Source organism: Vicugna pacos, chromosome 4 (genome assembly GCF_048564905.1).
Source record: "Vicugna pacos chromosome 4, VicPac4, whole genome shotgun sequence".
Lineage (NCBI taxonomy): Eukaryota > Metazoa > Chordata > Mammalia > Artiodactyla > Camelidae > Vicugna > Vicugna pacos.
In genome coordinates, this window is record NC_132990.1 from 24,840,663 (window position 1) to 24,855,855 (window position 15,193).

The window sequence follows — 15,193 nt, forward strand, 5'->3', positions numbered from 1 at the left end:
ATCTTAGACCACATGAACCTAACAGACATGTACATACCTTTCATCCAACAAGAGCAGAATACACATTTTTCTCAAGTGCACGGGAAACAGTCTCCAGGGTAGATCATATAATGAGTCCTAAAACAAGTCTTAGCAAGTTGAAAAGGAGTGAAATAGTATCAAGTATCTTTTCTGACCACATAGCAACACAGAATACTGTGACAGAATAAATCCAGTGGCGCTCACTCGTCTCATTCTCAATTTTTTTTTTTTAGCATTTTTAAAAGCTGCTGTCAGAAAAGTATGGTATGAAATTCAGACCAATAATAGGAGGTAACTAGATAATTCACAATTATGTGAAAATTAAAGAACGCACTCCTGAATAACCAATGGATCAAAGATTAAATTTAAAAAAAGAAATTTTAAAATCTTAAAGCAAGTTAACTATGGAAACACGACACGCCAAAACATACAGGATGCAGCAAAAACAGTGCTAAGAAAAAAGTTTTAAGGCTACATTAAAAAAGTAAGTGACCTAACTTTATACCTCAAGAAACTAGAAAAACAAGAAAACTATGGACCAGTATATTTGATAAATATAAATGCAAAAATTCCCCACAAAATATTAACAAACTGAGTTCAACAGCACATTGAAAGGCTCATACACCGTGATCAAGTGGGGTTTATACCTGTGATGCAAGGATAATTCAATATATGCAAATCAATAAATGCGATGCAGCTCATTGATAGAATGAAAGACAAAAATCCTATGATAATCTCTGTAAGTACAGAAAACACGTCTGACAAAATTCAACATCCTTTTATGATAAAAACTCTTAACAGATTGGGTCTGGAAGGAACATAACTCAACATAATAAAAGCCGTATTATAATGAACCCACAGCTGGCATCATACTCGACAGTGAAAGGTTGAAAGCTGTCCCTCTAAGATCAGGAACAAGACAAGGGTGTGCACTTTGATCACTTCTGTTCAACATCATACTGAAAATCATAGCCAGAGTAGTTAGGCAAGGAAAAATAATAAAAGGCACCCAAATCAGAAGGGAAGAAGTAAAATGTTTCTATTTGCCAATGACATGATATTATATATATATATATAAATTCCTAAAGACTTCATCAAAAACTGTTAGAATTAATAGACAAATTCAACTGTTAGAATTAATAGACAAATTCAATAAAGCTTCAGGGTACAAAATCAACATAGAAAAATCAGTTGTATGAACAATAAAGTATCTGAAAAAGAAATAGAGAAAAACAGTCTTGTTTATAATAGCATGAAAAACAATAAAATACTTAGGAGTAAATTTAACCAAGGAAGTAAAAGATTTATAAACCAGGAACCATAAGACATAATAAATTGATGTCTTGATTAAAGAAATTGAAGAAGACACCAACAGATGGAAAAAATCCATGTTCATAAATTGAAAGAGTTAATACTGTTAAAATGTCTATACTATCCAAAGCTATCTATAGATTCAATGCAATCCCTATCAAAATTCTGATGGTATTTTTTACAGAAATACAACAAACAATCCTAAAATTGTATGGAAACAGAGACAACCTTGGATAGCCAAAGCAATCTTGATAAAGAAGAACGAAGTCGAGGCATCACACCTCCTGATTTCAAGCTGTATTACAAAGCTTTAGTCATCAAAGCAGTATTGTATCAGCATAAAAATAAGCACATAGATCAATAGAACAGAATAGAGAGCCCAGAAATAAAGCCATGCATATATGGTCAATTAATTTTTAACAAAGCAGCCAAGAATATACAATGGACAAAGCACAGTCTCTCGAAGAAGTGGTGTTGGGAAAACTGGACAGCCACGTGCAAAAGAGTGAAACTGACCATTATCTTACATAATACAACGAAAATTAACTCAAGATGCATTGAAGACTTGAACACAAGACCTGAAACCATAAAATTCCTAAAAGATAACATAGGCAGTAAGCTCCTTGACATGGGTCTTGTTGATGAGTTTTTGGATTTAACACTAAAAGCAAAGACATAAAAGCAAAACTCAACCAGTGGGACTACATTAAACTAAAATGCTTCTGCACAGGAAAAGAAACAGTCAACAAAATGAAAAGGCAACCTATAGAATGGGAGAAATATTTGCAAATTGTGTATCTGATAAGAGATTAACATCTAAAATATATAAGTTACTTGTACAACTCAATACAAAAAGCCCAAACAATCTGATTAAAAAATGGGCATAGGACTTGAATAGATATTTTTCCAGAGAAGACATACAAATGATAGAATAGGTGCATGAAAAGGTGTTCAGCATCACTAATCATCAGGAAAATACCAATTAAAACCACAGTGATATATCACCTCCCACCTGTTAGAATGGCTATTATGAAAATGACAAAAGATAACAAATGCTGGTGAGCATGTGGGGAAAAGGGAACCCTGGTATGCTGCTGGTTGGGAATGTAAATTGGTTTAGTCACTATGGAGGCTCCCCCAAAATTAGGACTTCCATATGATCCAGCAATTCCACTTCTGGGTATATATCCAAAGGAAAGGAAAACAGGATATGGAAGAGAGATCTGCACTCCCCATGTTTATTACAGCATTATTCACAGTAGGTAACATATGGAAACAACCTAAGTGTGCATTGATGGCTGAATGGACAAAGAAAATATGGTATAAATACACAACAGCATATTATTCAGCCATGAGGAAGAAAGAAATACTGTCATTTGCAATAACATGAATGGACCTTGAGAGCATTATTCTAAGTGAAATTCATCAGACAGAGAAAGACCAATATTATATGATCTCACCTGTGGAACCTAAAAATATTGAACTCATAGAAACAGTAGAATAATGATCTGCTATTTTGAGGTTATGATATTGCCTTAAATCAAAAGAGAAAAATGCTTTATGTTGTGTATTAAGTCACAGGAGAAATGGCATAAACTTTAATGCAATTAGTCTTTCTTTCTCCCAACTTTATTGAGATATAATTCACATAACATTGTGTAAGTTTAAGGTGTACCACTGTGCTGGCGGCGGGAGGGTGGTGGGGAAGATGTTGGTTGAAGGCTACAAACTTTTAGTTATAAAATGAATAATTTCTGAGGATCTAAGGTGCAGCATCATGACTATAATTAACAATACTGTATTATATACTTGAACGTTGCTTTGAGAGTAGAGCTTTGATGATATCATAACAATAGCAAAATGGTAATCATATGAAGTGAATGATATGGTAACTAATCTTATTGTGATAAACACTTTGTGATATATGCATGTATCAGATCAACACATCGTACACCTGACGGTTGATGGCCGACAGTCATTACAGCAGCCCCTGATAGCTGATTCTTAGGTCAACTGCTATGATGTCTCATTTGCTTTGCTGAGAAATAGGTTATTGGGTTAAACATTAAGGACCAGTGGTTTGAAAGAAAGTGTTTTTCTTGTTTACCTGACCACTCTTGCTGTGCTCCAGCTTCGTTTCAGTGGAAAGACATGAAGACTTTGCACATTAACTATGTGCAGTCCAGGCATCTGAGGATGGAACCAACAGCCGACCAGTTCACGGTTTACGTCACGGATGGGAAGCAGCGCTCCTCTGAAATACCGTTCTACATCACGATCAACCCCACAAATGACGAAGCTCCTGACTTCGTAGTGCAGAATATTACTGTAAGAAGCACATCAGAATTTTCCATTTCTCTTTTATCATTTTCTAATTTTTATTTTTTACCTAGCCCATTGACACTACTCTAGGTGCACTTCACACATTACGTTGATGAGGAGTAAGGACCTATGTGATGCAGTGCAATCACTTGAAAAATATTTTTCTAGTAATAATGATGGTGGGAATGATAATAACTGCTAACACCTAGCAATTGCATAGCTGCAATTATAATGGCACATATGTGTGTGTGTGTGTGTGTGTGTCTGTCATGGAGTACTTACTATGTTGTAGGTACTATTCCAAACCCTTTGCTTATATTCACATTGAATCCTCACAATAGGCTTTTAAGGTGAGGGCATTATTATTGCCATTTAATAACTGCAAAAATGAGGCATAGGAGGTTAAGTTAGTGGCCCAAGACCACAGAGCTTGGAACTAAGCGGTCCATGAAGGATTTGCACCCAGGCAGTCTGATTTCAGAGCATATCTTCTTAACTGGTGCTCTAATAGCAAGGACTCTTAATTCACAAATTATAGGCATCATTTTAATATAGCTACTTATAAAGATATATGAAATAAAAGAACACAATCTGAACCAATATTTTATGCAGCTTAAAAATGCTATTATTTAATAATTTTTGTTAGTTTTATTTTAAAATTAGACATAGTTAAAATGGCTCAGCATATCACTTCTGGGACAATACATATTATCTTTTAAAGGATAATAATAAATACATAAAGTTAAACAAATTAGAATGTTGAGAAACGTACACAGTGAAGTAGGAAATTCTCCCTTTTCACCAGCCCTACCCGTAGTCACTGTCCATCAGTTTCTAGTAATTAATCCCCACAGAAATAATTTGTGCACATGCCAGTGATGTTTATGTGTATATGTGATCTTTCTGTATGTTTTTAACCTACAACTCAGGAATCGTATTATACCGTACTCTCTATTTATTTATTTTTCGGTGGTTTGTTACAATTTAAAAATTTTTTTATTGAAGTATGATTTATAATGTGTTAATTTCTGGTGTACAGCATAGTGATTTAGTTATACAAACAAATATATATATATATATTCCTTTTCATTTTCTTTTACATTATAGGCTATTACAAGGTGTTGAATACAGTTCCCTGTGCTATACAGTAGGACCTTGCTGTTCGTCTGTTTTATGTGTGGTAGTTAGTATCTGCAAATCCTGAACTCCCAGTTTATCTCAACCCCCCCCTTTCCCCCGCTGATAACCACACGTTTGTTTTCTACTGTCTACTTTAAAAAAAACTTAATTATGTGTATTGTGAATCTTTTCATATCACTATATAATCCTTTATAAACAATGCTAATTTTTATATAATTATTTAATCCAGGCGTGTGTATAGCAAATCCTTACTAGCTGAATAAGCTCAGGCTTTGGAGTAAGAGGAATGTGGTGTTGCTGTTCACTAGTTGTAGGGTCCTGGGTAAGCTGTTTCTCTCTATGTTTCTGTTTCCTCATCTGAAAAATATGCATCAGATCTTCCTTCAGGGGTCGCCATGACGATCATGATGGTCAGGCACGTAGAAACTCCTAGCAAATAGGTGCCCTTCATATGACTGTCATTGTTATGTTATCTTTTTTCAGACATTGACCAAAGCAAATAATGTCTATTTTGAAACCATTATCTTGCCTTGTTTTTGATTAAAAACCGTCAAATCCTAAATGCAAAAGTCTTTATTTGACTTTGATTTTCCACCGAGTCTTAATGGTATATAAGAGCCACCTCAGGATGGGATTGAAGAGCCAGCTCCTGCCTTTCCTCCTCTGTGGGCACATGGGTTTCTCTGGAGGGCACGTCAGTAATTATGAGGGAGAGAAAACGTTACAGATGATTCCTTCCATACCTACCTCTATTGTCTTGTGTCTGCCTGGGGTGGGGGTTTCTGAAATAATTAGGCCACTGGGAATTTGTCTCTTGCTCTTCTCTGAAAGTAATCGTGTTTTTTTTTTTTTTCCTGTGCATTCCTTAGAGGAGCTGTTGAAGACTAACAAATATGGAGCCCCATGTGTTATTGGCAGAGCTGGCTTTAAGCTTCCAGTGATTTTTTAAAATAGTCATATTTATTTTGCTTTCTTGTGAAAAAGTGTATTTATTTTGTAGATGACTGGGCTTCCATCAAGTTATGCTGCAACTTGAAAAAAAAATTGAGCTTTTGGTTTAAGTTATTATGATCCATTTCAAAGCTGTCTACCAGTGAGTTCCTACATCTTGCGTGTATCGATCTAAACCTTTTATTTATAATCTCAATAAACAATTAAATGTGCAAAAAAGCAGCCCACATTTTTTTCCAATTAAATTCATCATCTTGTGAACGAATTTACCATTTTGTAAATGAGAAAGATTGCCATACAGTGAGTCCAGGAGTCCCAGCTTTATAAAGAAAGATAATTAGAACATCTTTTTAGGTTGCTTAATTAAAGTTTTTGGAGAAAAAGGCAGGTTACCATCAAAGATGATTTCGCAATTATATCAGTGTGTGTTAAATTATGATGCCATCTTAGTTTCTAAAAAATGGGGCCAGATAAAAGAAAACCAGCATAATGTTAGCCCAAATATCAGATTTTATGATTTTTCTTTATGCAAGTTCAGTGAAGAGTGGTTGCAGGTAGCTGTCTTCAAAATCTTTAAGAGAGGCTAAAGAGAAAGGGTGTTTTCATAAATCTAAACCATATGTCTTCTTCAAAGCCGAAGTGTCCACTCAGCCACAAAAAATGTTCCAGGGCTGCCCTTCCCTTTGCACTTCTTTTTTATCCATGTTTAGCAGAACTAGATACTTTTTCCTTGCACCATGATTATCGATGGACAGACTGTCACAGTCTCATCTGACTTTGATTCTTTAGATCTTCCCACTGTAGCACACAGCGTACAGTGACGCTGCAGTTACCCAATAAGCACATGTCAAATTTATACGCTCATTTAGATCTGGCTATATTTCAAAGTAGGAAACAGAAATATTTCTTTGTTCCCTTGCTATGAGAAAAAGAAGATAAAGATGACTAAGTACCACGTCACTGGTACTGATAGTTCTAAATAATTTTAGATCCTACATGAAATGAAAAGCATTCAGTTCTCTTTGTGCTGAAAGGATTTTGAAACCTGAAGTGGGGTACAGGGTCATTCAGGAAAATTAGGGGTGTGAGGATTGGGAAGAGACGAGGGAACCAAAGTTAAAATATACACTATTGTGCATCCAGAAGCATTCTCTCAATTGTTGATTGTAATTGAAATACAGATTTTTTTACTACAATGACAAAAATTAAAAATGCCTAATAGCCCCAGTGTGTATAGCAGATATTTGTGTCATTTCTACAATAGAAATGTAGGAACTGTGAAAGCAACAAGGTTCAGATAGTTAAAATCACAGAGTAGGATCTGAAGGCAGGGTCTACATCCAGTTTTTTTTTAACATTTTTTATTGATTTATAATCATTTTACAATGTTGTGTCAAATTCCAGTGTTCAGCACAATTTTTCAGTCATACATGGACATATACACACTCATTTGTCACATTTTTTCTCTGTGAGCTACCATAAGATTTTGTGTATATTTCCCTGTGCTATACAGTATAATTTTGTTTATCTATTCTACAGTTTTGAAATCCCAGTCTATCCCTTCCCACCCTCCACAATACATCCAGTTTTACAACTGACCTCTGTGCCTTCCAGAAAGCAAGCATCCTTTTGGACGCTTTTGATCCCAACTTTTGAATTATGAAATATATTTATGAGATTGTATGTATGTATATGTATGTATGTATATATGTATGCGCGTGTGTGTGTGTGTGTATCTCCTTAGTCCTTCATGGAAATGAATGAAGTGCTTTGAAATCTTCAGGAGAAAAATGTGAGAAAGATGAATAAATTTGTTCTCGTCTTCTAAGGTCGTGTTAAACCAGCAATTTCTTTTCAGGACTCATTACACATAGATCTCCTGGAAAATCTGCAAGGATATATTAAAATTATTATAGGATATTTTAAAATTATTTTTTGAGAAACTTGCCAAAAGCAAGACAGGTCTTAACTTTGCACACAGCTAATTTTTCTGACCTGTTTTGTTTAGGTGCGTGAAGGTCAGATGAGAGAGCTGGATTCTTCCATCATCAGTGCCACTGACCTGGACACTCCCAAGGACCCCTTGCTGTTCAGCATCACTCAGAGACCACGCCATGGCCTCCTCATCAATGGGGGCTTCAGCAAAGACTTCCCTCAGTATAAGCAGCCAGCCAGCCCCGGTCAGAAGCATCAACTTGTTTACAACTTTTCCATGGAACTTCTGAAGAATGGTATATCCTGTTTCCTTTCAGTTTGTTATTGTTGATTTAATAATTTAACCCAGGGTGAGTGAGTGTAGCTCAGTGGTAGAGCATGTGCTTAGCATGCACAAGGTCCTGGGTTCAATCCCCAACACCTCATTAAAAAAGTAATAACTAAAAAAAATAATTTAACCCAGAAAAGATAATAATAAATCACAGAAATAAGAAGTGAAGAAAGAGCGACCACCTACTTTATTTATCTCTCAAGGGTTTTCTCTGGGCTCTGGATTAACGCAGGGCATAAAAAACTCGGCTAGAAATAGTGGGTAGTTGTAAAGGAAATATGCTTTGTTTCACTTTTAGAGCATCAATAAAAATGATATTTGTGATTTGGAGTATTTTACCTGAAGCTTTTAGTGACATAATAAAAAGTTCCTTTTTGAAACTATTGAGATCATGTAGCTAAATTTGAAGAGATTTGTCTGCCAAAACTACCACATTTGAAACAAGTATAGAATTATATATAATAACTCATGATTCCTTGAGGAGATAATTTGCTCTTTAAGGAAATGATACATTGGAATAGTAGCCTGAATTGTTTAATTACTCTTTTTGAAAAATTGATCTTACCCATTTAACATATGTGCATGTACATATATACATATAAATGCTTTTAGATATTTGAGAAAAATGTGTTGGTTCTAGAATCACTGCCTATTCTCACTCTCCTTCCTGCCCTGCCTTCATGTAGTCTGTTTCCCCCATCTGAGGGGTCCTGCCCCCTCCTGCATTGGTCCAGCCAGTACCAGCTCAGAATCCAGTCTCTATGGACCTCTCCGAGGATCTCACCCACACACTCCAAACCCACCCTCTGCTTGCTGCATCTAGCTCTTCTTCCACAGTTTCCCTACTGTCTTTTAATTTCTCTGTTCCCCAACTAGAATGTAAGCTCTCTGCCCCAAAGTTTATTTTGCAATAGTTGTACAATATCATCTCACGTTTGAATTGGAAAAGCTAATTCATGTATTTCTCACTTTATCACTTGCCAAGAAAAAATTCCTGGAGCTAAAATGATGATATCACCAAACAACCACGTGTAGCAAATAATACACTATATTCTTACACTATTTTTTTTTCAAATTCAAGACAAAGGAAAATGAAAGAATAATTCAAATCTTACTCTCAAAAAAGTCAGTTTTAAAAAAATAACATTTATTGGTTATTTTGAGGTTAAATAAATATTATATGCATACTGTGTGAAGTTTGCACTACACAATCATTTTGAAGAAAAAAATTTAAACTTTCATCTAAATTATATTTTGGTGACATTCTCAAAGAAAAGATTTTTCCTCTATTTTGTTTTTGGTTCATTTATGGCTACTTTTTTTTTTTTTTTTGAGCTTTAGTATATTCTCACTCCTGCCCCATCATATGGAAATTAAAAAGTGCTACTATATTATATAATCTGTATTTTCTTATCACTTATTATAAACATCTTTTTACTTTTAAAATATTAATTGAAAACATGATTTGTATATTAGTGTTTCATTACATGGACATACTGTAATTTTATACAACTATCTCCCATTTTTAAATATGCAGATATCTTTTCATATTTTGATATTAAAAATTGCATATCACTAAACATATTTTACATATATTTGTGTAACATAAATCTTGGTGCCCATCTCATATTTCTTTCATATAAATTTTTATAAAGAAAATGCATGTTATAAAAAAGTAAGTGAGTATTATACTTTTGGGGAAAAAATTGTCATTGCCGCCATGTGCTTGGACATGCCTATTTTCCTAATCAATAGTGGATATTATTTTTAAAAACCTTTGCAAATTTGGTAGTCAGTTAATAGTCTCTCGTTACCTTGATTTGAAATTCTTAGATTATGAATGAGATTGAACATATTTGCATGTTTTTTGACCATATTTTGTCAATTGCTTTATTATGTCCTTTGCCCATTATTCATCGATTCATATTGATTAATAGAGGTTCATTGATGTTTTATATTTTTGTCACATGTTACAAATAACTTTTTCCATTTTTATCTGCCTTTTAATTCATGTTTTTAAATACAGAAATCAAAATTGTACGTAGTAAAATTTATTTATTTTTCTTTACACACTTTTCTTTTGTTTTTGTGTTAGGAAGACCTTCTACATCTAGGAATAAGATACTTACTTGTGTTTTCTTCCAAATCTTTTATAACAGCTTGATTGAGATACAATTCATGTGCCATAACATTCACCAATTTAAAGTATTCAGTGCAGTGGTTTTTAGTATATTCATCATTACGATCAATTTTAGAACATTTTCATTACCCCAAAAAAGTAATACCACACCCATTAGCAGTCACTCTTACCCTTTCTCCCCGAAAACCCTGGCAACCACTAACCTACTTTTTGTCTCTATAGATTTTTTTCTGAATATTTCATATAAATAAAATCATATAAATGGAATAGGTCATCTTCTTAAACTGATTTCTTTTGTTTAGCATAATGTTTTCAAGATGCATCCATATTGTAACATGAGTTGATACTCCATTCTTTTTTATTGCCAAATAATATTCCATGGTGTGAACATAACACGATTTATGTATCCATTCATCAGTTAATGGACATTTGGGTTGCTTCCACTTTTTGACTATTATGAATAATGCTGTTATGAACATTCAAGTACGAGTTTTTGTATGGATATATATTTTCGTTTATGTTGGATATATATCTAGGAGTGGAATTGCTGGGTCATATGTAATTCTACGTTTAACATCTTGAGGAACTTCCAAACTTTGTTTTCCAAAGTAGCTGCATCATTTTACATTTTTTCTCAGCAACATGTGAGAGTTCCAATTTCTCCATATCCTCACCAACATTTGTTATTGTCTGTCTTTTTTATTGTAGTCATCCTAGTGTGTATGAAGCACTGTCTCATTGTGGTTTTGATTTCCATTTTCCTAATAGCTTATGGTGGTGAGCATTTTTTCATAGGTTTATTGGCCATCTGTGTATCTTCTTATATATTCTTTATAAAAGGTATCTATTTAGGTCCTTTGCTCATTTTGTAACTGGATTTTCTTTTGTTATTGAGTTGTTAGAGTTCTTAATACATTCTGGATGCTAGACCCTTCATTATCAGATATGTGATTTCTAAATATTTTCTCCAGTTCTGTGGGTTGTCATCTTTTTCTCCTTCAGTGGTGTCATTTGGAGTCCAAATTATCTGTTGTTGTTGTTGTTGTTTTACTTTATTTTGGTGACTTGTGCTTTTGGTGTTTTATCTGAGAAATCATTACCCAACCTAGAGTCACAAATATTTTCTTCTAACAGTTTTTCTAGTTTAGCTCTTGGTATTTAGGTCTATGATCCATTTTGAGTTAATTTTCGTATGTAGTGTGAGGTAGGGATCCAACTTTTTTTTTTTTTTTTTTTTTTTTTGCCTGTGGGTATCCAGTTGTCCCAGCACTGTTTACTGAAAGACTAGTCTTTCCCCACTGAATGGGTCTCGGTGCCCTTGATGAAAATCAGTTGATCATAAATGTGTGAGTTTATTTCTGGACTCTCTTCTGTTAGGTTAATCTATCTCTGTTCTCTGCCAGTACTACACTGTCTTGATTCCTGTAGCTTTGCAGTAAGTTCTGAAAATGGGAAATGTGCGTCCTCCAACTTTGCTCTTCTTTTCCAAGACTATTTTAGCTATTCTGGGTCTCTTACGTTTCCACATGAATGCTATGTGGGTTTTCAAAATAGTTTACATTTAAGTTTTCATTCATCTGGAATTAATTTTGGTTATTGACTTGAGGTAGAGATCAAACTATAATTTTTCCTAAGTAAGGAACTAATTGCCTGATTCCTTTAAACACCCTGACACCATTGTCTTCATGTAGTTTGTAAAATAATATTTCCTTTTCTCACTAATTTTAAATAAGTCCCTTGTAAATGACTCACATACTTAATTGGAATTTTTAATGAACTAAGAGGGCACTCTTACTTCATATAACAGTTCAATTTTACCTTATTGCACTGATTAATGAGCTCCTGATGATACCAGTGCCTTGGAAATTGAAACAAATTTTATGTGACATACTTTGAAATGGTTCAGTCATAAGATTGACTTTCTCTCTTTTTTTCTCTTCTTCCAGGAATGAGGTTGGTGTATGTGCATGACGACTCAGAGAGTCTCACTGATGACTTTACAATCCAGCTGTCAGATGGGAAACATAGGATACTTAAAACCATTTCTGTAGAGGTCACCCCAGTTAATGATGAGAAACCAATGCTGCACAGGTAGGCCACCTGAAAAGAGTTTCCCTTTTGGATTCTTTATAAAATTCCGAGGTCTGGAAGACTAGGTGCAAATGTGATGTGTGTGAAACAAGTCTTTGACAGTTCCTGCCTGTCACAACTTGCCCCACCTACTCAGGCACCTGGAACCTTCAGTGCAAATGTTAATGTTACCCCTCCTTAATAATTCTCAAATTAGCCTTTTTATTATTTGATTTTCTTCTAAAAATTGTAAATAATTGTAAATAATTACTTGTAAATAATTCAAAATGACTGAACATACAATATGAAATGAAGAGTGTACTAAATATTGAAACACATGTGTGTGCGCACGTGCACACACCAGAGTGTAATTAATATATAGATTGAACTAAAGTGTGATAGTAGTAACTGCAGGCAGCCCTCACTGTGGGTTTGGTCAAACTTTTAATTAAGTGTGGCTGAGGGAAATATGGCAATGTTGCTTCTTTCGTCATCTCGGTATTCCATCGTCCACCAGTTCTCTACTATGTTCCATATGGATCATAGGTGATCCCTTGCTGCCTGGGGTCAAGATGATCACTTTTTAAAAATTCAATACTGATATTATTAGTTGCAGACTTTGTCAGTATCTCCTCTGTAACTGATCAGACTTTGATAGAGGGTACAGAGTCTTCATCCCTTGTATTTCTATAGCTCCAACCATTTCTCTTATTATTAGATACTGTACAGAGCTGTTCCAGCTTAGAACTTTAGGAAGCCCAACTCTTCAGGTTTTGTATCGAGAGAAATGTCTGCTTCTTGGCACCTCTTTGACCACCTCAGTGGTGCAGCAGTGAGAGGCACTGAGTAGACAGCCCAAGTTCTTATCAGGAAGTGAACAATTTCCTGCAAGTGTGTTAACTTCCAAAGTCTCCCCAACGTTGCGGAAAGGAAGACCTCATAGAAGTCCCTTCATTTTTTCTGTTGATTCCTCTGCTGTTCCCTGTGGACCACGAGTAAGGCCCTTGGAAAGCATTATGGGAAATACTGGAGGGAGTGTTTTGGAGGGCTGCATCTGAGACGTCAGTTTGACTAAGGGTATTCAACAGAAACGTCTGTTTCCTGTTCTCCAGCTGGAATGTTGGATTAGTATTATCTCGATTATAAAAATGAAAAGATGAAGGCTCTTGTGGTGTGGAACCTCCTTCCTGATGACCTCACTTTATCTAAGACGGAGGGGAGAGAGGTGAAAACTGGGTGTTTATGAAGCGCTTACCATGTGACAGACTCTGTATCAGAGCCTTTCACGTGTATTTATTTCTTAAATCCTCACCAAAATTGTGTAAAGTAGGTATTATCCTCACTGAGAAAACTCAAATCAGAAAGGTAAAATAACTTAACAAGCTACCCATTCAACTCTGTGTGACTTATTATTTCTTGCTATGTTCTTGCTGTTAAGCTTCCTGGGACATCTTCACCTACAGAATCACCAAATCTCCTTCAACCCTATTTCAAAAATCCCTCCTCCTTCTTTCTTTTCTTTTTTCTTTCTCTTCTCTTCCCTTCCATGTGTATCCTTGAGTCTCTCACCTCTTGCCTTCTCCCAGAGCATGCTCCATTATTTCTTCCCTGCTGCATCTTCAATTTCTCCCTTCTCATTCCTTCTGCTAACAAGACATGGGTTAATGGTTAAGAGAGCAAATTCTGGAGCCTGACTGCCTTGGTTCAGCTACTTACCGGTGGTGTGACCTTGAACCTGCTACTTAACCTCTCTCTTCTTCTTTGTCAACCTGTTTGTAAATGGGGATCATAGCAGTATCCCCTTCATATGGTTGTTGAAAGGATTAAATGAATTAAATTATGTAAAAGTACTTGGAAGACTGGCTGGTCCATAGTAAGTTCTCCCAAGTCTTAGTGATTATCACCATTGCAAGCAGGTATCCTCGTTCTAAAACTACCATCATGACCCGTCCCTCATTCATTTCAGTGCCAGACGATTTGGAGGGACGGTTGTGCTTACCTCCTCCATTCCTACCCACCGTCTCCAACCTCCCTTAAGAGTTCCCCTTGGCTTTCTCACCAAATCTAATGGCTCTTCTCATCTTGCTGGACCTTGTTAGAGCATTTGCCGCCATTTCTTTGATATTCCTTTTAGATGCTGTAATAGCTGCTTTTTGGCTTCTGGGGTTACATCCCCTTATCTCACCTCTGATTCTCATTGCGGTTGCGTTGGAACCTACCCTGCATGCTGTCAGTGCTGCACCTAAGTGCACATCGTGCTCTGCTTTTCTGCCTCCGGGCTTTCTCTGAAGCAGCAGTGGCTCATTCAACCCGTGTGCAGGCACAGTGAAAACACTCGGAGGGCAGCTCTCAACCTGTGAGAGCTGCTGGGTGAGTGTCCCAGCCTCCCGTCCTTCAAAAGCACAATGTGAGGCATGTTCTACATGGCTCTTCAAAGGAGCCCCAGGGGATTGGGCCCCATGGCAGTAGAAGCACCCTGTTGCCCTTTCCTCCTTCCCTCTCTTGCTCTTCACTTCTCGCCTGTTCCTGAGGTCACTTCCCAGATGACAGGACTCCACCAAAGTCCTGCCCCGGGGTCCCTTTCAAAGTAACTCAGACTGTGAAATATTTTGTTCTCTCTTGGATTCTCTGGTATTTAATTCTGATACTTTCTTTCTACCAGACTCTGTATCATCCTTATTATATTGACTCCCTGTTTCAATTCACCTGCCTAGGAAGAGAGGTTAGAGACTGAGGTGTTCGGGCGTGGGCTTCTCAGCAGGGGGGTGCAAGGCTGTTGAGAATGCCAGCTGATGCTACTCAGATGTCCTCGATCTGAATCCCCAGGACACTTGCCAGCTCTTCTCAGAAACAAGGTGTTAAGTTAGACAGAATCAGGCTACGTGTGATGATCAAAACCGCGAGCTAGAAACACAGGTGGAAAGAAATCCCTTCCTCACTTCGGTGAGACCAGGGGAAATGGCCACACTGGC

At 36.2% G+C, this 15,193-nt stretch overlaps 1 protein-coding gene across 4 annotated transcripts in view; it reads left to right on the forward strand.

The window, feature by feature from the left end:
* The window catches only part of FREM1 (FRAS1 related extracellular matrix 1), a 175,955-nt gene that overhangs the window by 103,291 nt on the left and 57,471 nt on the right, over positions 1-15,193 (forward strand). For all 4 annotated transcript variants that reach the window (XM_072959410.1, XM_072959409.1, XM_072959411.1 and 1 more), the window contains exons 19-21: positions 3,464-3,660; positions 7,754-7,976; positions 12,098-12,242. In XM_072959410.1, the coding sequence (XP_072815511.1) occupies positions 3,464-3,660; positions 7,754-7,976; positions 12,098-12,242 (565 nt within the window). The remainder of the gene's footprint in view (positions 1-3,463; positions 3,661-7,753; positions 7,977-12,097; positions 12,243-15,193) is intronic.